The sequence below is a fragment of the Pararge aegeria genome, chromosome 15 (genome assembly GCF_905163445.1).
Source record: "Pararge aegeria chromosome 15, ilParAegt1.1, whole genome shotgun sequence".
In the NCBI taxonomy this organism is placed as follows: domain Eukaryota; kingdom Metazoa; phylum Arthropoda; class Insecta; order Lepidoptera; family Nymphalidae; genus Pararge; species Pararge aegeria.
Genome location: NC_053194.1, coordinates 12,631,484 through 12,658,834, shown reverse-complemented (window position 1 = coordinate 12,658,834; position 27,351 = coordinate 12,631,484). Strand labels below are relative to the sequence as shown.

The 27,351-nt window shown below is 36.4% G+C and overlaps 2 protein-coding genes across 8 annotated transcripts in view; one reads left to right on the top strand and one right to left on the bottom strand.

Annotated features, from left to right (window-relative positions):
- Nucleotides 1–3,913, bottom strand: part of LOC120629769 (acetyl-CoA acetyltransferase, mitochondrial-like) — a 5,971-nt gene extending 2,058 nt beyond the window's left edge. For 2 of the 5 annotated variants that reach the window (XM_039898803.1, XM_039898805.1), the window contains exon 1: nt 3,802–3,913. Coding sequence is in view for 1 of the 5 variants with exons in the window: in XM_039898802.1 (XP_039754736.1) it covers nt 939–946 (8 nt within the window). In the remaining 4 variants the exon portion in view is untranslated. Of the gene's footprint in view, nt 1–938; nt 1,049–3,801 lie in introns of those variants that run through there. The other 3 variants (XM_039898802.1, XM_039898804.1, XM_039898806.1) reach the window with 2 other exon arrangements.
- On the top strand, nt 3,623–27,351 carry LOC120629767. Of its 3 annotated transcripts, none has more exons than XM_039898796.1 (15): nt 3,623–3,685; nt 7,143–8,223; nt 9,465–9,595; nt 10,449–10,730; nt 12,922–13,112; nt 14,102–14,239; nt 15,506–15,740; nt 16,250–16,467; nt 19,180–19,374; nt 20,124–20,348; nt 20,897–20,964; nt 21,514–21,640; nt 22,420–22,452; nt 22,519–22,715; nt 23,341–27,351. In XM_039898796.1, the coding sequence occupies exons 2-15, from the start codon at nt 7,205–7,207 to the stop codon at nt 23,816–23,818; spliced, it is 3,537 nt and encodes a 1,178-aa protein (XP_039754730.1). In that variant the 5' UTR covers nt 3,623–3,685; nt 7,143–7,204; the 3' UTR covers nt 23,819–27,351. The 3 variants fall into 3 exon arrangements, with proteins under 3 accessions (XP_039754730.1, XP_039754729.1, XP_039754731.1); XM_039898795.1 differs by lacking the exon at nt 3,623–3,685 and adding an exon at nt 3,776–3,865; XM_039898797.1 differs by lacking the exons at nt 3,623–3,685; nt 22,420–22,452 and adding an exon at nt 3,776–3,865.

The following is a 27,351-nucleotide window of genomic DNA, read 5'->3' as shown; positions in this document are numbered from 1 at the left end:
AATCATCGTGAGGAAACCTGCATGCCTGAGAGTTCTCCATAATCTCGATATGATGATGATGATGTAAATTTTGGCTTTGAACCATATATGTATTTAAAAATATATAAATAAACTTTGTGCCTGTTTGCTACCAATCTAAATTAGAGTCTAATATTATCCCTCCTAAATCAATGGTAGATTTAAATATATACATAAACAATAATAGATTTTAGAACTGTATATTTGACTGTCTATTTGTTTTTTGACTGCTATCTACGAAACAGCTGAAACGATTTTGAAGAAACTTTCACAGGCCTCCTTGTTTTTTAAAGTATTAAAAGAAATATTTCAATCGTTAGTTTCGGTTTTTAGTTATTTTATCAATAAATATGAATTATATATAATTTAAACGAATGGTTATAGAGATAATACGTATGGAACCGCGACCGTCTCGTAATTTTATCTATTGATTGAAAACACGGCAATCTTTTGCCTTCAAAATTTTGGCTTATCACGGGTTGGAACTCCTGAAATTTCAATTTAATTTCTATTTCGGTACCAAATAATAACATTACATCTTATAATATAAGAGTGATGTTTTAAACTATTAAATTAAACTATTTATTTAATCATTATCATTTCATTCACTGATTTAAAACCCGATATTATAGCCAAATCGGAATTCAAAAACATACGTATGTATACATTAAAATATAACCCTACTTTTGGCGGTAAGAAAATAAATCATGAGACTCAGTACTAACCGAACCGAACGCGCATAATGTCACCACAAATTAAAATGTTTACCGGAGAACGACGTGGGCACTGATCAGCTAGTTACAAATAATACCTAGTAAGCGGTACACTACGCGGACGAAGTAAAAATGAAAATTATTTGCATATATTAAATCCTTGGACGATAGACTCAAAAATAGTTGCAATAAGAATTATGTACCAACCGATTCATAGAGAGCCTAGATCCACAAGATGATGACACTAGTTTATAGTGCTAGAACAGCAGCTTAACTGAAAAGATAGGTTTGTAATATGCAACAGCTAGAATCTCGTCATTACTCATTAGTCAACAAGGTCTTATATGCTGTAACATATTATACTTATATAGTTTATACACAAGAGCACTGTGTGGTTTGTAAATTGTAATAAATACCGCATAACGTGACCACAATACTGTATGTACAATACTATGTTTCATACTACGTTTATGTACACATAATCATAAGAATATCTATCGCAAAATTAAATTGTGTTTGTATTTTCATACTATAGGTCACTGTTAAGTGTAAGTTACCCACTTTTTCACGAATGTGTCTGTGCCATTACAAAATATGTGTAATCATATAGATAAAATATATAAATATTGTAATTTACGTAATGTACCATATTAAATCAATGGTTTATCCTATTGTCCCTTTATGCAAACAAAAGCCACTTACAAAAGACACTTTGTTTTATGTTTGCATCATTCGCAATTAATCATAATCACGTGAATATTTACATATTGATTAGCAGTTTAAGCTATAATCAAATAGTACTCGTAACTATCGTCTATTACCATATTCAAGAACAACAACAAGAAGTTTAACTGCGTACCAATAAACACATTATATAAGTCGGCTGGTTGTTAATTGTGTCTCAAGATCCACGTAGTATCCCTATCCCTATCCCTATCCCTACTAATATTATAAATGTCAATGTAAGTTTGTTTGTTACGCTCTCACGCAAAAACTACTTAACTGATCCTCATGAAACTTTGTACACATATTCTTGGAAGTGTTAGAAGTAATATAGGATACTTTTTATCCCGACATTAAGCTCGGTTCCTTTGGGAGAGGAGATGAGTGTTCGACGATTTTACACCATAACTCCGACAAATTATAACCGATTTAAAAAATTATTTTTATACTATAGAGGTTATAATATGTGTTTAATTTTGCCCAAACTGTGGTTGGAGATAGAGGCAAACTACTCATTTAAGGCTTAGCGATACTGAATATTTTAATTTTTTTTAGATCTACAACTAAATTTTATGCCACATCAAAAACAAATCAAACGCAGACGAAGTCGCGGGAAACAGCTAGTCTATAATTAATATTCTGTTAGCACCACTTAAAGGTGACTAAGACTGTGCCATTCCACAACTTAATTAATATCAACGGTGCCATTACTACGCATAAATGACTATATATAAAATAATTGTGAATAAATTAAGTATCTTCTTCTTTTCATGGGCCTGTCTCCGTACTTGGTTGGCCAGAACTGTCCGTTGTACGTGAAACTAAGTTATCATCATCATCATCATCTAAACCCATTACCCGTATTCCACCAATCTGGCCCAGTGCATTTTGGTGGAATTCACACGCTGTTGAGAACACCATGGAAAACGCTTGCAGGTTTCCTCATGTTGTTTCCCATCACGTTCGAAGAAACACTAACTTAAAAAAGTTAGAGAATTCGTGCTGGAATTCGAACTAGGACCACCGAAAATAAATTCTTAACCACTGAGCTATCACCGTTTTAGCTATAACGAAGTTATAGAACATATTAATTGGTCTAAATATTTTATACGCAAATTTCTTTTGAGCTAACAATACAAACTGGGAGAATATGAAAACTCTTCTATTTATCTTTGAGTGTTATTATTGCACGAAAAAAGTGTGAAATAAGCTGGTGTTGTTTTAACTTCTCAAGCTACGAAAACGGTCTTAGGATTCTTCTTGTTTATTGCAAGTTTAGAAATTGTTTATAAGTTTTTGATCGAAATACGCTTTACAAATTGTAAAAATTGTACTGAAAAAATATTGCTCTTGTTTTTTATGCAGGCGATCCTGAACAATGTTCAACTCACGCTCATGTAACCCTCCCTATTTATTTATTTAAATTTTGCAGTAGTGAGTGGTGTGGTCTTAAAAGTGACCGGTTAATTACTTGGTAATTTAATATAATTTCAGAATTTTCTCTGATCTGACCAGCCACCTGAATTATCTGAATTAATTCTGAATTTAGCCACCAAATTTAGCTAGCCATTTGGGAAAGTTGACACTAAATGACATGTTGAATCTATATTTTGCTCTATTTAAAGTTTCCAACTGAGTTCATTTTAACTCGGTTGGCCGATGATTTGAGCTTGGTATCTACTGAGATACAGAATCGGCTTGCTGGTAGGAGACATCGGACGCGGTTAGTTACCACTCTACTGACGATACTTGCTGCTGAGCGATTTATCGTTCTGATACTATACAGCTTAGATATCGATTAGGCGTATATGGTTAAAATATCTGCCATGCCCCCAAACATTTTGACCCGCTAAAAACTTAGTCAGTATCTTCACAGTCAATTACTAACATGCTGCGAAAAAAAAAGTTGTTAGAGAGTTGGGAAAAAAAAGTTCTAAACACGTTTATCCAAAATAATGTACTTGAAAAGCGTAATTACTTCTTATATTACTTTAATTATACACTTATTATTCTTATTACGGTTTCGTATGAAAGGAACGTTTAATATCAAAGAATCGATACAAATCGATAATTCACCGATTAAAATTATTTTACTTCTATTGGTCAAATGTCACTGTAATCTTTCAAGTCGAATATTTGTGTCAAACTCAGTCAGCTGTCATTTTCTGTGTTATTCACTTCACTGCTACATAAAAATAAATTTATTTAGAATTTAGAATATTAAATAATAGGTATGCATTTATATATTAAATATATCACGTGTGCCATCGTCACGTAAATAAACGATCTTTAAAATATCTAATTCTAATTTATGTTTTAAAAACAATGTGAAGGCTTTGTATCTTACCTCTAATGTCTTGAACCTCTTCTCTACTTGGCTTAAGCACTTTGCAGGGAAACGAGAGTAACTGGTAAGTGTAAGAATGCTAATAACAGTATGAACAATAAAATCCCTATGGTGATATACATGATACAATTATATCATTATCACAGTTTTACAATTACAGTTACAATAGAAATGCAATCCCATATGTAGTTATTTAGATAAGATAATAATTATAATCATACTAAGTTTCATCTTTTAACAGTTTAACATAATAGTACTTAAAACAAGAACCCGTTTTTAAAACAATTAAGTTTTGTCATCCGGTGACTCATTGGAGGAAGTTCATGTTTTTGTCAATTAAAAATGACTTTATGTTATAAGAACTCTTTTGAAAGTGCATTTCAGCATAAAGTTAGTTGAAAGAGGAGAGTAACATAGTTAACATGGTTAGAGGAGCTACTTTTTACCCCCAGTTAAACAAATTTGTCAAAACTATAATAAACACAGATCAAGAATACGGGAACAGCTAGTTGTGTCAGAAATATGTGAAAAATTGAATTACACATTTACAATAATTAATGTACCAATGCAAATGAATTTTGACAAACAGATAACCATGTCCTAAACTGGACATAGGTTTAACAAAAAAGGTTTCAATCCAAGTTGAGTAGCCTTGAGACATTTAGAAGTAAATCTGGCATAATGTTGCAACTTTGCACTGCATAACTATTAATCCTAAATCTCTCAAAACTAACTCAATGTGCACAGATAAAGATATGCTGCCAAGCAAGTTAGCATTCTAGTATGATGATGCATGGAAACATATTAGGGCTTAATATAATTGCCATACTCCCTAACAGGTTAGCCCATTTTTTTAGCCCTAGCTATCTGCCACTACACAAGCCTCAACAGTCTGAGGGGAGGTTAAAGCTGTCCTGATCCTCTCCTTGTTAGCGGGGGAGTCCCAACAATCGGTTGGGTTGGTTGGTAGATGTCCGGGAGGAATACACCAGGTACCCCAGGCATCTAACAAAGCCAATGAGTCCCACATAACCTTCGTCCTGCCCATGATTTTAATAATTCACCTTTGTTTTCTTATCAGATCAAGGTGAAAAAATTATTGAAATCAGATTAGCAATTTTAGAGTTTATTGATTACAATAAAACAAATCTTCCTCATTATAACATCAGTAAAGATAATATGATATAAGAAACTTTTACTATTAAAATTATGAAGTTAGGTAAAGCGGAGTATAATTAATCTTTACTTACAGTAATCAAGTGGAAGATTTCTGTGAAGTTTTGGTTATGTGACTCATTTAATTTAAGTATACATGAACTGACAACTGTGTTTAATTTTGACAAAAATTCCATAAATAATAACAATTAAAACCATGAATCATGTTAGTAACAAATCAATTCATGTTCATTATTTTATCATATTCCGGTCAGTATAACCAGAAAGTTGCAATTGTTAACATCTATAAGTTGGTATAACTTAAGAGTGAGCTGAATAAAATGAAAATATTTTTACTCTGTTAAACTGTGTAAATAAAAAGGAGCTTAATGGATATAGTATTTAAGTTTTTTCTTAAACTTATTAATCAGTTTTAATTAACAGCTTGCTTATATTAAGATATTTCCTAGTATTATTATCATTATTCTATTATGTCCCATATTATGCTTGGTATAGGTCTCCTCTGTAGAGTCCTTCTGTTGGAGAGAGGAATTTGAACCTTGAGCCGCATTAATGCTCCATTGCGGGTTGGTGGGCTTCTCTATTATAGGAGCCCCAATCTGCATTGGAGCATTGTGAAGCTCTGAATCACAGGCTCCAACGAGGGAGGAGATTTGTGCAATGTTTATGGACAATAATAGGTATTGAATGATATTGATACTAAAATATGTATAGCTTGTGCATTGAAAGTTGGTTAGATATGTAACTCGTATTGCCTAATAAATATTACCTAATATTTTTTGGACTGTGAGTGTTATGTGCCCATGCTCAAGAGAAACAAAGGCTATTGTATTTCTCCACAACAGTATGAGTGAATCTATATTAATGACGAAAAAGCTTAGTGTTAGATTAAACCATTTTAATGCATTATCTATGTGGCCTTTACAAATATACCGAGCATGTATGAATCATTTAGCTAGCAAACATTGTATTACTAGACTTTGCGATGTAGTGTTAAAATTTGCGTGTATTTCATGAGCAGTGATAATGAGACTCATTAGCTCTGAGCCTGTTTACATTTAAATATTCATTGAGTTTTCATACTTGGCTTGTGATGTTTAAACTGTGGAAAATTGTGTCACCTAAATACTGTAGGTTTTGGTTTAGAGTGGTACTATTGTTATATTTTTTTAATTTAATGTCAATTTAGCGCTTGATTGCCGAACCATACCGTCTTCGCTGTGTAATACTGATCATACTACATCGATTTTCGCTGCACGCGTAAAACGCGGAATAACTTCATTAAATTTTCATTAAATAAAAGCGTGGTTAATGAAAATTTGATGGAGTTATTCCGCAATTCCTAAATTGAAAACTTGTGATGCGTTTGTCTTGTGATGTGCGATCTGCATTAAATAGGAGTGCGTTTATCTGTAAAGCGTACCTATCTGCATCTAATTTTCTGGATGAAGTAGCTATGCAGGGCTTGAAGTGCCAGTGTCTCGTATTCTGCTACTGATCTATTGTGATTGCCCTAACATTCTGTTTCCAATCAATAAAAAGGCCAGGAACAGGAGCAATTCCTAGGCTGCGAGATTTTGGCTCCCTCAGGCTATACTTACCGTGCCACTAAATATATGCAAAGCGTCGTTATCAGTCCCATATCGCGTAATAATTATAGTTTAATTAGTATTGATAATGTTTCAGAGGCATTTGAAACAGTAATTTTTTAAAGAAAATATCATGAAAAACCTTGGAAACGGCATTTTGGGAATAGACCATCAAAATTAGTGAATCCGTCAAAAGTAATACAATCATTTATCATCATCATATCAACCCATAGTAGTAGTCTACCACGCTGGCCCAGTGCGGATTGGTGGACAACAAACACTAGTTCTTTGAAAAAGTTAGTCATGTATGTGGCTTAATGCATTCCTTGATGAATGAATGATGAAATGATGAATTTTTAGTCCCTTGGGAAGGTTTTCCCACGTAATCGCCACACAGGGCTGACGGTTTGGTCATCACAGTAAAATAGAGGACACTGTTGCCCGATCTCCGTAAAATTTTCTTAGTCGCCTCTTCAAAGTGTGGTGACAACTGTGACGGTGACGGCAGACAAAAACTTTCATCACACGGCATAACGGACACGGAAACTAGTTATATAAATGATTAACTTGTTGCAGGGTTTACGCAAAAGCATGCGGGATACGACTTAGACTATGCAATAAAACTGGAGGTGGTCAACATGGACGAGGGTAGATATGAACAAACAGAGTGTTTACCTGGAAGCAGTGCTGACAGTGATGCTTCAAGTAGTATCTTCGAAAGCAATGACAGCAGTGAGCCTATGAGTGACATAGACAGACCCTCGGATGAAGATGAAGATCTAAGGGAGGATTTACAGAAAAATATAGCTAGTTTTTATAAGTCTGATTCAAATACATCACAGTCAAATGACATCACAGACGATGAAGAGTTCCAAGCTACGGCTCTTTGTCAATTTATGGATATATTAAACGATTTAGATGAAGTATTAGATAAATCTTTGCTCGCGTGCTTAGATGAAGGTACGAAGTCTTACGATAGCGATGAAGACGATCTCATATGCAAAATCAAAGAATGTATCGCAGACAAAGAAGATTCTGTGTCACAAAGCTCTGTAGATGACACAACACAAGTAGTCATGGGCCCTATTGCCCAAACATCACAGTCAACAGAGGAAGTGGATATAACACACAGTGACATGTCGTTACCGCGATTAAATTTTGGACGTTCCAAAAGCTATACAGAACTACCTAGGAGTAGCAGTGAAATTTCCGCGTTGTCTTTAGAAAGGGCCAATACGTTTGATGATAACTTACGTAATTCCATGAGGAGATTGGACCCGATAATACTGCCCGCGATCAGTACGCAAGAATCATCACACGCATCATGCGAACCTTTGACGTTACCTGTTATATTATTTGTAGAACACCACGTTAATATGCGGCCGACCAGTGCACCTATACAGCTACAAGTTTCGGCCGCTAATGTAAGCAGCGACGGACCCTCAGGGCCACTTATTGTGGGTCGTAGGACGTTGCTTATGAATAGAGCTTTATCGTTACCTTCGCCTGGAGACAGCGATGTTACAGCCATCGACTGGTCAGAGCGTAATGCTTCGCGGAGTGTTGCTAGAAGCGCGAGTGGATCTAGTTCATCAAGTGGATCATTGGTTGGCGTAGTGCCATTAACTCCAAGTGCGTTCACTGCTTCTGAGGATAGGTAAGCATTTTTTTCTAATACAAGGTAGCCTTTGACTGCAGCCATACCTGGTAGTGTAGGTGCCTGAACCAGAACGCTACATTGCTTGGTGGCACGTATCTGTCAGTATGGTGGTAACTAGCCACGACGCAAGACCAGAGAAAATTCAGAAATTATCGATTATAATTGTCCATGCCAGAGATCAAATCTGGGAACTCCCACTTATAAGACCACGGCGCTCGTCATTACGCCAAGTAGATCGACAAACCAATTTACATTAGTATTAGGGTCCTGTTACCAGAATAGTTAAGACGTTGCATTGGGTACAACTTATCGCTTGCCTGGGATATCATCCTGAACCCTTCCATTCCATGAAGTTTCCATGTTATCGCAATCGATTTCGAGTATCGAATTACTGTAACTTTAACGTAAAATGCACCTAATTGAATTTGTTTTATCGTAGTGACCTCTGTACTAGGGATTAGCAGCAGTATATAATATATGTTTATCTAATAATCGCCATAGCTTTCGGTTAAAGATAGAAAACATGGAAAGAAATCAGAGTTTATAACTTTTGGAGCCTCCTCTATCGAATAAAAGTGGTTCAAACTGACCCAGCCAGAAACCCTGAGCGTTGTTTACAAGGCCAACAAAATCGTTATATAAGTATTTCTTAACTAATTATTGTTGTTAAAATATATTTCAATTGAAAACAATTTATCATAGTTACTTACAATATATAATTCATTTTATCATATAATCAGCATAGCAAACCGATTTTTAAGATTTATATAGAATCTATGAGAGGAGATCGTAAAGCAAATCTAATACCGCTGAGCGATAAGAGTGTTTTTACCCCATTTTTTTTGGACATTTTGATGTGGCAACACTTGCCGAGCAGCTTTAAGAGGAAAGTATAGGCGGGATAATCCATATATGTCCCTCATTGCCTCCCTGACTAATCTCAACAGCAAACTTTTTTGTAAAAACAAAGTATACTTAGTGGAGAAAACTAGCTATGACTTATTTTTTTCAAATAAATACTTTAGAATATCTGATCCTCTAAAATGACAAAAAATTTAGTCCCTTGTAATAAATAGACTTTAACAGTCGGGACGCATTCAAGTTTAAACCAGTTCAAATCTCTCTGAATTTCATTCGCAACTGTTAAAATAGTTTGCGCTTACATTTCAGTTTTCATTTAAAGTTCAATCCTTAAGCAATCCAAGTTTTTCAATTTCCATTTTTCTTTTGTTTTGTAGGAATGAAGAGAGCGAGGTACCTCCTTTTGGGGTTTGGCCACATCGGATGAGTGCAATGCTGGCATGCCTCAGTTGCACTGTAGGAATTTTCAACATCTCTAGGTTTGCCATATTTAGCGTACACTTTGGAGGTAAGTTTAATTCAATTTTCAACCTATGGGCCTCATAAGAAGGGTCAGAGTCATTCAGCAGGCAATGGAGATAGCTATGCTAGGAGTATCTCTACATGATTGAATCGGAAATGAGGAGATCCGTAGAAGAACTAGAGCTACCGACATAGCTAAGCGAGTGGACAGATGACATCAGGCGAGTCGCTGGGAGCCGCTGGAGGCAAGCGGCCCAGGACTGTGTATTGTGGAACTCCCTACAAAAGACCTATGTCCAGCAGTGGACGACGGATTGGTTGAAATAATGATGACGATGATGAAATCTACATAATGCTATTCTTATCACACAATATGGGAAAGAAGAAGCCGTTATAATTCGGAAGTTCAATGACATACAATCAACGGTTTCCTTTCGTCTGTTCTTTTGTATGTTTGTTTTTGTGTTGTGGAGGTAGTCCTATTTCTATGAGATAATACAAACCATTTGGTAGACATAATTATCTCCTGGCGGGCATATTAGGGTTGCGGGAGAAGTTGAATCCGACTAGTTTCGCCACATCATAAGCTTGTTTGCGTCTATGAATGTATCTGAATAGATAAGGTTAGAGGTGGCTTGCGACTTCTTAAATAACTATTTTATGTTTAGAACCCGTGTCATTGAAGAATAGCTATATAACAGGCGGCCGATGTCGTGATCTCCCATCTGACAGACCAGACGAGAGAAAATTCGCCGGATCGACAAAATATCTGGTCCATTATTATATTGTATGTATGTATGGCTGTATATTGTGAGAAAGAGATAGAACGACATCGGTCGCCTTTTATAAATCTATTCTTCATTTACACGGGTTATACAACTTCACATATTCTTTTTCAGCAAGCTTCATAGTGCAGTTTTTTATATTGTCCCTAATAATTGGCATACCTTTGTTCACTCTACACTTATGTTTGGGCCAAGTACTGGAGTCGGGGCCCGTTGATATGTGGAGGATATCGCCTATATTTCAAGGTGTCGGAGTCTCTTTGCTACTGACCCAAGCTGTGATCGGGATGTACAGTATTATTGGGCTGTCGTGGATATTTGTTTACTTTCGAGACTCGTTTATAACGTCTGATGATAGATATAAATGGGCGGTTCCGCATGAGTTTAGTTTTGAAGGTAAGTTTTGTGATTTTGTTAAAAGGAAACCTTCATGAAGCTTTTAGGGCCTTATTAATAGACGCGTCATAGAAGTTGGTTTTACCTCGGTATAATTTTCACCACATCAATGTTAAATGTTTTGTCATTTTTCAGCTGACAGCTCGAAACAATGTTATGCAACGTTTATTAACAAGGTCTTTAAGGAATAATATTAGTTTAGCTCTGTTGAACTTGTACCTTGTGTTTTGTTAAAGATATTATATGTCAAACGTCAAAGTAAGCACTAAGCTTAATCACATTAAATTTGAAAACATTTACAAAAATGAACAGCAAAAACTAAACAGCATACGAACCTAACCTAAGCTAACACTGTTACCTTAAAGTATTAGTTAATCATCCAAATCGCAAAACATCAATGAATCCCAAACACTATTAAAATAAGAAGTAATATGAAAATACGTAAGCAATCGATTTTGGTAGTAGTGAGCAGTTTGTGGCAGAGCTCGTCCGCGGAACTACTGCCAGCTTATTTCTGCCGCCAAGCATTACAGTGCCCCGGTCTGAAGGTTGCAGTTTCCGGTGTAATTACAGCCAACACATGCCTCTGGTTGAAGGACAGTTTGTAGGACATGTTTTTTTACATGTCCTCGAGGTGTTGCTATGTTTATAAGCAGTAGCGTGCATAGAGGGTATGCAGATGGTATGAAATAAAGAGTAGGCTTTTTATAACTCTTAAAATGCTTATCCTTAAGTTAGTTAAACTCTTTATTTGTACACCACTACACAGTTAGGAAAATAAAGGACAAATAGAGAGAAACACAAAAACTGGAGTAGAATACAAAAGGCGGCCTTATCGCTTAAAAGCAATCTCTGCCAGGCAACCTTAGGATTAGGACAACAAGAGCGAGAACAACATGTGTAACATTATTATAAACCTACATTCAAATAACTACATACGGTTTATCTTCGGACTACGTAAGTTTGACAACGTGTCCGAGTACAGAGCCCGGTTGATGGCTTCCTATCAGGCTGCGCCGCAATTTACACTTACTTTCGTTTCTATATTATGTTCTATATAACCCCCATTTCCTTTCCTTTAAATAAGATGAAGCTTATTTAAAGGAGCGTTTTTCCTTTCTTGGCTCTTATATTGAACAGCAAAATCTAAGATCGTGTTTTGACAATCGTTTACATATCCCTGCTAGTCACACACGATGCTATAGTAATTCATTTACCTGTAAGTCCATCACATTGTGGAATAGCCTTCACTCTGAAATTCGCAATTCCAAATCCCTACCCATCTTCAAAAGCAGATTGTTTAATGTTATTACCTAGAAGATTTTGTTTATGAGTAGGTAATATTACTACAAAAGATTGTATTACTATGAGGTACACACATTTGTTTATTATATGTATATGTATATAATATATATATGTTTTTTTTTCCTTGCCTGTGTATGTTTCATTGTTTGCACTGTCCCTCTTTCATGTTTTCTATTATTACTTTCACCAAGGGTTGTCTGTAAAAGATTGCTTTTGCAATAAGGCCGCCTTTGCACACAGCTGTATTTAACTTTTGTACTATTTTTTTTTTTTAAATTGTTTTTAATTTTACTTATTTTTTTGTTTTCTTGTGTGTTTCTTGTATTGTTTCTAAGTTTGTGCAATAAAGTATTCTAAATAAATACGAAAACAATACGGAATACATAAACAAAATATACACAAATAAAAATATAAAATAATATATATAAAAATAATAAACTAATATATATTATTATAACCTGTACTAGAGATTTTCTTCATTTTATATAATCTGCATACCCTGTGCATACCCTCTTTGCACGCCACCGCTTATAAGCGTTGGGTTTATTACGAACGCACCTCTGTAATCGCTTACTATACGGCTGTCCCGTAGTTTGGTGACGTCAGATCAGAATGTAGTTGTCACCACCCATTCTCTTAATGCGGGTGTCGTACGAGGCGACTAAGCGAATATAACGGAGTACGGGCAGCAACGTCCTCAGTGCTACTCCTACCACCATCTACTGCTATCACTCAGTCTGCCCAGCGTGGTGATTATGGGCACACCCTCCCATTGGGAGAGACTTAGTCCAGCTGTTACCTGTTTTAGGCTATCAATGTAATATACGGCTATACTAACTTAATTTACAAACAACAACATACAGCATAGGTAACATTTCACTTTCAGATATGAACCATAAGAACAGTACAATAAGGATCCAAGACACGCTCCCGCAATACTTCCACGGGGAGGTGCTTCAACGTAATTTAAACTCGAACTCCTTTGGCACAATAAAGTTTCAAGTGGCATTCAATTTGGCCGTAGTATGGATGATCGTTTTCGTCTCTCTTAGTAAAGGATTGAGGTCGTACGGCAAGGTAAAATATTCATATAACTAATGTGAAACTATACCATCCAATTGGCGCACGCGGTTGCGTGATGTTTATCGACCAATCGCAAGACGCGTCAGATTTAGATAGAGCGTTGTGATTGGTCGCAAGTAGCACGCAAAGCATGAGCCCGCGATGCATACAATTTTGCATTATGTGCATATCAAAATTTATATATGTAAATTTTTTATTTCCTCCAAGTATAGGTAAACACTTTAATATTAATATACAATAATAAGAAATTTTGTGTCTCAAAAGTTGGTTACTCTTGCTAAAATTTGCTTCTCATTAACTTTAATATATAAACAATGACTTTCTGCAAGACTTGCAGATTGTCATATTATTTCTCTTACTCAGTCAAATCGTTTAAATTTGGCTGCAGTTTCAATAATATTGTGTTTCTCAGTAAAGCGTTAAGGTTAGATGTACAGCAAGGTTAACATTCATATACGTAAATTGTTTTTCTTTCCGCATAACGTTCTGCTGTTTGTAAATTTAGATTGTTCTAAGTGACCTTAACGTCCGAATACAATAATAATTGTGTTACGCTCGTAATTAGTGCAATAGTAAATAATTAACGAGTAAAATAAATAAATAAATATACTACGATAGTATACACACCGCCAGCCCCAAAGTAAGCGTCTTTTGTGTTATAGGTAATAAGATAACTGATGAATATTTTTATGCGTTTTATACATAAATTCTTATAAGTAATATACAAATAAACACACAGACACTTAAAAACACCCACAAACATTTTCCAGTTGTGGGAATCGAACCCACATCGCTGCCCACTGCACCAATTGACCGTCAAAAAAAATCAAAAAATCAATTTTAGGTTTTAATTTATATATATATATATTTAAGTCTACATTCGGCTATTATTTTGATGTTTCACACGTACTGGAGATACCGTGACGGTAAACATTTATGAATTTGACGCATTATTAAAATACTTTATTTCTGTTCCTTTGCAGGCTGTATACATGCTGATATTCCTTCCAATTTGCGGCACATTAGTACTTTGTACTAAGCTTTTAACTCTGATACCATATGACGCTGTTACGAATATATTCTCTGAGACTGATTGGAGCGAATTTTTTATTAATAGTAATGTAAGTCTTTAACTATTATACTTCCTTATTATCCTACAGATAGACGACGTCGCTGACGCAGCGTTGAGCGCTTTGGTTTTAAGTTGGAGGTGCCAGGTTTGAGTCCCGGCAGAGCCGTTTTTTGGGAATTCATTGAATTTCCTCTGAACTGGTTTGGTGGGAAGCTTCGGCTGTGGCTAGTTACCACCCTAGCGACAAAGTCGTGCCGCTAAGTGATTTAGCGTTCCGGTACGATGACGCATTTAAAACGATTAGGGGTTAAACTGCCATCCTCTCTAACAGGTTAGCCCGTTGCCATCTTGGGTTGCATCATCACTCCGGTCGTATCGGAGCTGCATAATCTCTCTCAAGTTTGACGACATTGCCTTACCTATAAAAATCAAACCATTTTTGATTAATACAGAATAATAAGTTATCTTGTTGTTATTGAAAACTGTGAAACACTAGCTATCATATCTTAAATCAATAGTACTTTAAGATAAAGCACTTTCAAATCTAACTCTTGAACTAAACAGCGAGTTTAAGTGCAATTTAAACAGCTGCGCTGTTAATTTATAAAATTAACAGTTTGTTACTCTGTAATTTTGTAATATAGGAAGTAAAATAATTTGTCCGTGTCGATATCTAGGATGTGACCTTTTTCCATGTGTCCCGGTCCACCTTCTTCTACTAAAGCGTATCCACTTACTGTCCAGCTCTTTTTGTCAAAGAAATAATCACGTCCGTCCATTGATGTGCTGTTACATAAAAGAAGAGTCCATCTCACACACCCGCCTCTTTAGTACAATCGCTTAAAGCAGTAATTTTGTTGAAGATTTTAAATAAACTAAACGGCTTCAGCTTAGTGGGTACGTCTTAAGCTTCCCATTCGGGGGGGACCGATTTCGATCCCGAGCAGTAATTTTTTGGAGTCAGGTTGCCACTTGCCTAATGTGAGGGCTCGGACCGCAGCTTAAGTCGACGTTTGGACGTGTGGTATCTTGACCTAGATTTTAGTTCGAATACTCTTGAGATCGTAGATAGATCTGACGTCCGGATGACGTCTGATATCGGGACCTTCGTATCGCCGGCAAACACGCTGTGCAGGCGTTAATTGTGTGTCTTTTTGGGAAACATTGTCCGTTGTAATTTGATCATCTGGGTCGTAACAGACGTGTTTGGAACGTCTCAAAATGACAGCGGAATTTTGGTCGAGAGTGTTAGTGGATGCCTCGACCACTAGCAGGTTGGGATTAACGGCAATTTAAATGTTCAATTGTTTTTTAGAGTTGGGCGGCGGCTGCACAAGAGACATTCCTGACCTGGGGTCTGCTCGGGGCATGCATTATGCAACTCACGTCCCACAAGGACGCGAAGAACAAAACGAACATAATGCTTCAGAAGGAGAGCGCTTGTATAGTAGCGTTTACATTTGCGGTACTCCTGCTTGGGTCGTTTTTGGCCAATACATGTGTGCAAATATTGAAGAACCATGGATATCATTTTGTACCTAGTAGTTTTGGTAAGTTTGATTTTGTTGTTGTTTATGTGATTAACATTTCTTCGCAGTTATTCATTATTTCTTGTCTGCAAACGAAAATATGTGTGAATATTGAATAGTATTTGGAGATCTTTTATTGACTTTATAACGATATTTGATTTTTCTTTCAAATGTGTAAAAAACAATGAAATCATTTTCTTAATTATAAATTTTAATTTGGTTCATTAGATTTAAAATACTTGTAGCAGCAATGCTCTTGTTTTTTAAAGGACTTGAAAAGGTTATCAATTCGGTTGAAATATATCTATTCTACGTTTTTAAATCAGTGCCCAGTAAAATGTCGTAAATCACTAGGTACTTTAGACAAAGAAAGTAATTTTTAATTTTACTTACCAACTTAAAAACGTTAAAGAAAATATTTTTTTCTTTCTTCTTAGTCGTCTAAAAAAGTTTTTTTTTTTAAACTCTGTTTATTCGCTAGGGTTTTAAAGCCATTTCAAAAATCATCTACATACCCATTTTACCAACAGAAACGATAAAATCATCACAATTCCTCTGGCCGATGTCGGAACCTTTGCCTGGCAACACTGTATCTACCCCAGTAAGATATATGGGTCACTACGGCAGCTTGGTGGGAGTTACGGTGTGGAAAACTGGCAACAACGTGCGCACTTTGAGCGGCTGGCAACCCTTGCAATTGGCGACGCAAATTGTACCCGCTACTTTAGCTGTGTTACCAGCGAATGTTGTAAGTATTATACAATATTATATTATGTCTAATAGGGTAGATTTTACTCTTACGCACACACACACACACACACATCACATTTTACTTTTAGAAAAAACGTTGTGTGGACGCGATCGAATGCTGTATTGATATCGTTCATTTTAGCAAATGCTTCGATTTTGCACAGTTTGCTGATAGATATACTAATAATTTCCTAGAACTCCTTCAAAATTTAATTTAATCCGGCCCGAAGGACCATATATGTTTAACATGATATTATAATATTCATATCTCAAATACGAATAATTGCGGTTTACTCCAATATTGTTTTATCGCGTATGCCTACAACACTATCTGATTGTATTACTTTGTATGTAGTCAGTGGCGTGCACTAGGTTTCTTACCAGGGTATGCATACAGCAGAAAAATTGGATAAAACGGCAAAAATTCTCCTCCTATACGAGTTATGTATTAATTTTAGGGTAGGCAGTGCTATTGCGCATGTATGAAGTGCACGCCACTGTATGTAGTGTATACTTTGTTCATTTTTGTTCAAATCTCGTTGCGTCAAAGCTCTCTTTCTCTTTCTCTGTTCGTTTATAACTTTCTTCACTCTCGTGTTACAAAATATTCAGAAACGTGATGCGTCCTTGAAATTTCACTTGGGAGTATCAAAACTACGTCTAGGAAGTTTCAAAAATGAAGGTTTTTTATAGCAACGTGCCACAATGTGTCCATCAACTTGAGGATGATTAGATGTTACGGCTCATGTTTTTTTTTTTGTTTCGCACTCAGTTATCCTCTGACATGGTGTCAGAGACCTTCTTTATGCGACTTTTGCTCTGCTAAGTGCCAGCTCACGGTTGTCGTGATATGGTTATGCTACATTGCTTTTTTTTTTTTTTACTGCCTTTTAACTTTCCTTCTACTTTCTACTTATGCGTAAGTGGCGCTGTCTTCAGTAGCCCCGAGTGCTTTGTCAAATGTTTATACATATATACATTTGACAAAGCAATACATTTATGTTTTTATAATGTAAATTATAAATTAACAAAATATAAAATAATTACATTTCATTAAAGTAATTGGTTAATATTTTTTTTTTATATATTAACTGTTATAATAGGTAGTTAAGTATTCCCAGTCGATATTGATATATTTCCTACATATATATAAAAATTGCATAGTGTTCTTTTTTTTTGCTAAGCCTCATGTCATGAATAGCCTATATAACAGTCTATAGGACTAGAGGCCCCTCCAAACGGGAAGGTTTACCCGTAACAGACATATTGGTGATCGCAGTATATGGTAGTAGTAGCACAGAGGACGCTGCTGCCCGCTCCCCGTTTCGTTCCCTTAGTCGCCTCGTACGACACTCGCCGAAAGAACCGTCCGTAACCCTTTCACTCCAATAGTCGCCGAGGTTCGGCCTCACATGAGGCGCCCGCAGGCCGACGATCCCTTCGCTTCTTCGAGCCCTAGGGTTCAAACTCTTCCTGGCAGAGCCGCATTCCGAGGCTCGCCAACAAGCCCGCGTTACGCTGTTAAATTCATTAGGGTTAATCAGCTACACACAATCAGAAAAAAAGAAAAAAAAAAATCGCGGAAATAGTAGGGATGGTCACAATTGTATTCTGAACTGCTGTCACCGTACGGCATCATGTGCCTGTTATTAAACTAGCAACAACGATCTATATACAGGTGTTCAGCAGCTTCCTCCACGCGGTCCCGAATGACCTCTTCCAAGGTCAAAAAATAATCCAAGGGTCACCAGTTTAGCGGGGCAATGCGTTGTGAGTTATGATCTTCCGATGACGTTTAGGTTTGCTTTAAATGTTAAACACACTTGTAGTTCAGAATCACTTCACTACGATATTAACAATATTGTTTAGAGCCGATAAGAAATACAATAACATTCGTTTTACATTGAGCGACACGACTGGTGCACGAATCCAATAGCGAACTGCCGGCAGGCGGTTAGTGTACCGACCACCTACAAGTGAACGACGACGTCATAAAACCAGTCGGGAGTTTGTGCGTTTCAACTGCGAGATCGGTATGAACTATGAATTACACCGGTAGGTACGATCGTAAATGTAAGTTTGTGAATGTTGATATATATTTTTGTGTGAATGTTTGTATGTTCAAATTGTTATTAGTAAATTAGAATAAGGTGTTAAGTTATATATGTATGTAAGTTATTTAGATTAATTGTTATTATAATATAAGTATTTTGTTTATATATTGTTATCAGACCCTATACAAGTAAGGTTGTGTGTTCCCGAGGGATATGTGAGGCGGAGGCGACGGCCGTCACTGATGCAAGTACCGATTGGGCGGACAAATTTATTAAAAGAGGCACCAATGACGCGTGCCCTCCGAATCCTCAATGTCATATCAGAGTAATGATTTGTATTGTTGCGCTCTGAGTGAATCCACAAGGATCGCAATGTGGGTTATTTGTTACAGGAATAGATAATTAAATAGCATAGGATATAGCATAAGGATGATAAGATTTTTTTTTTTAAAAAGCTACACTATCGCATTAGGTTTAAGTATTCTGTAATCATGGTGTTAGAATAAGAATATAAATAAATAAATAAATCTACAGACCAGAACACTGCATTTCTAGCAATGCAGATTGGCGACGGAAATACGAATGGTAATAGTTATTCCCCAGACGAGCTCTGTCGAAAAGCTGTTGTTATATGTGGTGCATGCCCATCTTTTCAGCTATCACCCGCATGGGCAGTTATATTCTACTTCATCCTCATAATGTTCGGCATCGCGCAGCAACTGGCGATCTGGCATTGCGTGATAACTGGTATAATGGCGATCAACGCTCAAGCACTGCGCGTGTGGGAGACCACCATTACATTCCTCAGCTGCGTGTTCGGGCTTGCGATGGGATTGCTTCTGTGTACTGACGTGAGTATATCTGTATATAAAAGATAAAGTGTTTGGGTATGTTCCGTATAGGCTCCGAAACGATTTCAATGAAACTTTCGGGGAATCTCCGGATTGACCTGGCGAGTAATACTGTAAAGTATGGTGACGATCGGAGCTCTCCTATTTTTGAACTGTCAAACTGTCAAATACCGCATTTATTTACTATGATGATAATTTATATCTTTATATTAATACTTAAATCTTAGGGAACATACCTAAGAGAAGCGCCACCTGCCGGATCCGACGGGTTATAGTTATTTGATGCCAATTTAAAAAAAAAACAAAAAACATGGAAACCCTAAAATAAACCTATTGTTATGAAGTATATTTAACGACCTATTCTTAAACGTAACGAATACATATAAAAAAATCATAGGAGTGTGACCAGAAACACTGAGACATGAGATTTCAATTTTCTAATTAACTGTGTGCGGGCAGCTAAAGAGAGACGTAAATAATGTACGCATCATAAATGTGTTCTATAAAAAATAATGATATTTTTGACTCTGACCCGTGCACTCACCGTTCTCCCACCAGTGGAGGAGTGTTGGTCGATTCGTCAAACTTATGTCCTGTTCCTACTTAGTTATTTTTTCAACATTTTTTATCCGTGTTTTTACGCTGTCAAATGCGTGTACGCATCCTCTCGGGAAGCTGAGGCAAATAATTTCAAAAACGTTTTTGCGTGAGAGTTGTTAATATGATTTAAGTCGGTATTTTTTTTACAGGCGGGTATAAAAATAGTCCATTTCATAGACTACGTGTGGGTTGGCTGTTGGTGGCAATGTGTGGTGCAAGTGGCGTTGGCGATTGGCGTGTTTGTGGTGCGCGGGCGGCCGTACTCCCCGGACGTAGTTGTGGCGGCACTTTACTCAACCAGGACGAGGTTGTCCGCCACCTTCGCCGCTTTGCTGAGCTTCACTTGGACCGTTGTTTTACCTGTGCTATTATGCGTAAGTATTTATAGGCTCCCAGCCTCCCAGGTAGAGGTATTAGATGTAAAAATACAGTAATGTTTTCCTCGTTCCTTGTATCTTCATTCTCTCTGATGTAATTATGTGCGAATCAGCGACTAAAAAGTTTATCTCCAAAAAGTTTCAGAAAGTTTCAAGTTACATCATTACGGCCGGGAAAAAAAATTCAAACCAGTCTCCAATAAACCTGGCATTGAAATAGTTTCAGTTAAGGTTTTGGTTCTGTTTATTTAAACATTCAAATTGAGAAAACGGTCTTTCTAGTTCAATTTCGGTGAATTAAAACAAATTTTCTCAAACTGAGTTGCTCGGCCCATATTTACACGTAATCCGAATAATGGACGAAACTCTGGTTCTATTATCTCTGGAACTCTTCATTTCTGATTCAATCACTATAAGATACTCCGAACATTGGTCTCTCCATAGCCAACTGACGGGATCTGGACTTCTGCATCACGAAAATGAAATTAAAAGCGATTAATAAATTATGCTTGCTATTTACGATTTTTACTTTTGTTTTTTTCCAGGCGGTATGCGTTATGGATTTCCGCGTGGGACAACAGCGTCAAATGTATAGTTGGAGAAAACCAATCGGGTAAGTAATCATTATTTCTTATATTAATATATTTATAACTTAATCAGCCAAATTTGAATCCTTACATCTTTACATAATAAAAACAAAGTCCCCTAACGCGTCTCTCTGTCTGTCTGGGCGCGTAAAACTCAAAAACTACCGAACGGATTTTCATTCGGTTTTTACTAATGGACAGCGTGATTCATGAGATATTACATCATTACTAGTATCACGGGAACAACGACTACTTCGCGTCTTGTAGCGTTTTATTTATCGCTTCTAATTTTATACTAGTTCACTCATTGTTAATGTTACATCATTGATCTAATAGATAATTAATAATTTTTGTTAATGTACATCTGAAACTGAGTTAGTATACTTTTTGGCTAGGTGTAAGTAAACTAAGTATACTAAGGATATAAATAAATAAGTGTTGCGCTTTGTTTGTGGTAGAATAAATATAAAGTAATAATAAAAAATATAGTACTTTAATACGGCAGGCCAAATAGGGTAGTCGTCAAGGTCAACGAGGCAGAAAGCAAAGTACCTTAGTATTTTATTGCTCTTTAGGTACTGGCCGATATGGACTCGACAATTGGCCGTAGTGTTACAACAGGGTGCCCTGTTGCTGGTACCTTTGGCGGCATTCGTGCAGACCTGGCGCTTCATCTCCAAGGGACCACCTGATATACTCGAGGTGGGTTTTTATTAAGCTTACCATAATAACCTTAAAAAGGTACAAACTGACGGGTAAACTTCTTATACATTTTATGAACTGCGGCCAACAGCCAAACTACCAAAAAGCTAGCTAAAACAAGCGACGGAATTATTCTTTAGCTATTCTGTAACACAAGCAATTTTAAAGAGTGCGTGCAACTTGTGGTTTGATAAAAACTGTGCGAGATGAAATGCATGCGGATTTCAATCGTTCGAAAAGTTACCAAAAATGTAACTTTTAGACATGTGTTTATGCCGTTAACTGCATAAAACCTGCCAAAAAATTGCGAGGATATTTATTTGCAGTTCTCAAATATCACCTGCTTTAAGCGGTGAAGGAAAACAACGCGAGGGTTGCATGCCTGAGAGTTCTCCATAATGTTCTCAACGGCGTGCAAACCGCACTTGGCCAGCGGGTTCTAGACTACGGTCTGACCACTTCTCGTTCTGAGAGGCTTGCGACAGGCGCAAATCTTGCAATCACTGCTGTCACACGTCACTTTCCATACAATAAATAAACAAAAGTGACGTTTGACGGCAGTGATTTCAAGATTTGCGCCTGTCGCAAGCCTGTCGCGAGATACGTAATACCCCTGCTGTGCTTTGTAGTGGGCCGGTAAAGGGTTTATTATGATGAAACGAATATTTGGTACATCTATAAAGATCCGTGCAGTCCAATATTTTCCACACAATATTTTGTGGGATCGAACGTTACGTATATGTTAATTTTCAATACATTTTATTCTTGCACGCTGCCAGGATTATGCTTCAAATGAGTGCTTGGATGACATGGTGAGTAGCAAAAAAGCAATTCACCATGAAGTTATTCGGTGTCTTAAAAATAAACTTATTTTACAGCGCGTCCAAAACCTCTACCGGCCGCGTATGAACGAAGCCGGTGAGACACTTCCAACAGCAGCCGTAACTCGAGATGCGCCGAGCCTGGATCCGGCTCCCGACCCACCACCCAAATACACACCGCCGCCTTCATACTCCACAGCTACCGGTGCAAGACTGCTCAATACTCTACGACGAAGCTTTAGGACTTTGAGGAGGTAAGCTGTATTATATTCTGTTGAAATGATCTTCGATGAAGCGTGCTTTTGGAAGACTCCTTCACATTGAACTGCCACGGACTTAAGAGCGATTACTCTACGACGAAGCTCTAGGACTTTGGAGAGGTAAGATGTCTGATTATGTGTTGACCTTGGATGAGGTATGCTTTCGACAGACTTCTTTATACGTCCTTCATAGTTCTACGGACGCGAGGCTGTTTAATACTCTACGACGAAGCTCTGGGACTTTGAGGAGATAAGATGTATTATTATGTTGTGTTGACCTTGGATGATAAATGGTTTTGGCAGACAGAAAAATACTATGTTTTTTGCGCCCGCGCCACTACAGCAGCCGAGTCTAACGTGAGTATGGGTATTCTCTCTGGTCATGAGACTCTCCTCTTTGGAGACTAAATTACACCTTTTGTTTTATTTGGTGTAAAACCCTTTTATCTGATTTTATTAATGCGAGAATGGCATTATTACTTATTGGTATTATTTTAACTGTTGATTATAAGTGACAAGATGCAACTTTTATAGCTTTACTAGCTATATTGCAACTTTTGTAGCCAGCAAATTGCAACTTTTATAAAACGCTAAAACACTTAATTTGAACAACTTGCAGGATAACATCGAGTCGAACGGAATCACAACATGGCGATACATCACAAATACCCATCACACTCAGCGAAAGTGTCGACCGACAATCGCATCACAGTGGTACCACACCATCCGTCACCATAACAGACGAAACTGACCACACGAGAACGATACACGCCAATCAACAAATCAACATGAACCGACATCTCAACATAAATCGACCGCTCAACACAAATCAACAACTCAACAGAAACCGACCGACGTCATCCCGTAACTCCTTGACACTAACACGAGACTTCCTGCGAAGGTCTTTCGTAAGGAAAAGCGATTCAGCTAAAAGTATACGTTCGAGTTTACGAAGAAGTTTCAAATATGGCGGTGGTTTGACAACTAGTCACGAACATTTGGTTGGAGATGTGGAACCAATATCTAACACTGTGGCCATGTCGGCAGTTGCCGGTGAACCCACTTCGCATACGAGGAGTTTAGGTTCAGTTATATGAATTAATTTTATACCGCCTATAGAATGTATGTTTAGCGTAATCGGGACAAACTTCTTGTGTGCTAGGGATATTTTAGTAAACAAAGGTAGACGAAAAAAGATAATCAATGAAAAAAAATTGTAGTGCGTCTTATAATCTCGCATGCAAATATTGTCCCAAAATTTGTTTACTATAATTATCTTCCTTCGTTGAATTTTGTTTAGATCAAATTTAATTCGATTAATGTAATCGAATTTGATTACAGCAATTTAGCGTATTAAATTGTTGAGGCGTGAACTAAATGCACAACATTTGGTCTGTTTAGCATAATAAAAAAAAGGGGTTAGGAAGAAAGTCTTTCAATTATGCACTGACCGAGACCATGTAAGCAGATTGAAAGTTTGAGATGCAAAACGCTGTCAATTTAGAATTTTGGCATGTCTATTTAAAAATATATAATTAATTTTTCATTTAAAAATCTACGCAATTAAAGTAACACTTTAGCAATTAAATATCACTTGCTATAACGTGCCTGCCTGAGTAGTCTCCATAAAGTTCTCAAAGGAATTTGGCTTCCGCCCATCCGCACTGGGCCAGCGTAGTGTATAAGGCCTAATGATTGAAAAGGTCAATCATAGACCGCTAATAATAATGACTAATTTTCTTATTATTTCATATATAACTTGTTACATTGTTTAAATGCATTTCCTAATATTGTTTATATTTAGATAAAATCCTAAAGATAACTATAGTAGTATGGTTATCGAAACATTATTAAGCCAAAAGAGAATGTACTTAATGCTGCTCGTATTACAGACGCAAAATAATTTTTCTGATTTTCAATCGTTGCGCTCTGAAAGTGTAGGATAATTTCAGCTTTAATGTAAGGTGTACAAGATATATTTTACTTTGAAGGTAGTTTTTCGTAACTTAATTCGTAATTCGATTCCGAGCTTACAAATCTTTTAGAATTTTCCGACATTTGCAGTTTGATAGATTTTCTATCTAATTCTGTGTGCACGCACTTCTTTACAATCTGATCGCGGCAGTCGGCGGTCAACTTATTCCGCGTGTAGGATACTCTGTTTGCAATCAATATTGTTAATAATATGTAATTAGAGTAATAATTACTATCGATTAATGTAAAGAACGGAAGGTTTTACGATTAGTGGTAATTTAGTGGTACTTATAGTTATTTTTCGAATATTTGAATATCACTTTTTATTATTCAGTAATTTTAGATTCAAAAGAAATACTCGCGTTTATTTTTTTAACAAGATTTCAACATCACAGTTCGAATAATAAGTATAGCTGTTATACGCATCCAATTTCAATTTGGGACACAAATCGAATATAATAATAGAAAATAGTTTATAATATTAGCTATACTTTGTGTAGGAGTTCACTTGCGGGTTTTTTCCAGCATATGTGTTAAGAATTGTAACTATTAAATTATGGGCGGTTTAAAATCGCAAGCGGTTTCTGTGTTTCAGGTATGAGAATAAAACGCAGATGAGGTGTAAGACATTACAAACAAATATTGTACAAAAAATCGTACTTATCTTTTCCATAATATAATACGAATGTGTGTTTGAAAGTCGCTCCGTCTTTCTGCATCAACGGAACAACGGATGCAAGAGATTTACATTTAGCATAAATAGTCGAAGAGTGAGCGAGTAAAATAAAGTACTTTTGTATCAAGGGGTAAAAAAAAATCCACCTAGACGAGTCGAGCCGAAGCTAGAGAAAGCTTTAAATATGGATAATAAAGCCCATTTTACAATGGTGTTACAGTGTCTTTCTTGTTAATAAAATTGGAATGCGGTTACGAGCTTGCAAATATGTTAGAAAAATGTGTTACTCGCAGCTCGTCTTGTAATATGCGATAAGTTTACAGTGTGTTATGTGATTAGTGAAAGTACTGACTCAAAACTGTATTTAATTAACGAAAGAATCTCAACAAAATAAACTTAAATTATAAATTTTACAAGCCATGTAAGTTAGTTATATTATGTAGACTGAAAGACGGTGGAGATTTCTTATGAATAGTTTATACATGAAAGTATTATAGATTACAGCTTTATGGAACCATTACGTATTCGATAATTACGGATACGTATCGTTACTATTAAGTATACAAACAAAATATTGGATGGATGCAGGCGATACCCTGCGGAATTTCATATGCTATAATTTACGACAAATGCAGAAGACAGACAGACGCACTTTGCGATTGTGCGTTGTGAAATTAATCTATCTTGAGGAGGCTCCGATATTTACGTTCGTGCATACAAAACATGCTTTATGTGTGTTTCGAAGGATCTGTGTTGTTGCGTTGAAAAAAAATTGAACGTGCAGGTCTGCCCAAGGACTTACTACCATCGCTTAAAGCATTGTTATTCTAGATTGCAGTTAATTTGATAGACCTTGGCGTCTAAATAATGAGGATTATAATTCTGAACCAAAATACGAACAATATTAAAACAAAACATGTTTTAAGGTGGTAGTAAAGGGGCTGGTTGTCGTTGATTACAATAAATTAAGTTTAATGTTCATTGTATACAAATTAAGTCGTAATTTGTACATAAGGGGTGAAAAGTTGTAAGGGATTGTCATAGTACAGGATACCAGTGTGATACAACGTCAACTTCATCAGGACTGAGATTCTCTATGGTATTGAATCTTAAATGCGCACCAAATGTATTCAGGACTGTTCATTTCGTTCACAAACTGTGCGCCACCTGAGCCTTAAAGGCAAGGCGCTGTCCCACACAATACTAATTTATTTTCCAATTGAATTCGAATTTGCTTGTGCTACGAAATACAACCTATGCCTAAAGGAGGCTATACAGACCGAAGCTGCCTGCTTGGATCGCCAGCTCTCTATTGTTCCACATATTCGGCGGTTCTTTAATGTATGTTCAATAATTTTGTTGGTTGTTAAACATCATATTTTTTTCAGCTATAATTTCTTACTTAATAGTATAAAGCTTTTGTATGTTTCATGCACTAATCTCAGGAAAATAATACATATTTTTGCTTTACGTACTGGCCACCGGCCAATCGATAGAAACGTTAACGCGAGTGAAACTGTGGAGCATGGCTAGCATACATTATTAATGACTCCTGAATGATTTTTTTTTTAAATATGTTAATTTATTTAATGGAATGTGCCCGTGGAAGTTTTAGGTCATCTCTGGGACTATGAATGCATTATTTTTAGGTACTTAAAAACAAAACAATAAATTGGAGCTTACGGTTAAATATAAACGATGTGCTATTAATATTAAGGATGCATTTTGTATGAATTAGTTTTTTTAATGTAATAAATTAGCATTTTAGATACAATGTGTTCTTGTTAGTTAATTGTTTAGTGTATTATTGTAAAGTAGACATTGTGCGAGAACGTTACATTTTGTTGTTGTAATAATGTATTATAAATATAACATAAGACAGTTTTACTGGATTACTTCAATACGTAGTTATTAATTGATAACATATACACAATTTTTATATGTACGCAGTGTATGATATTTTTTTCTTTCCTGTCTATA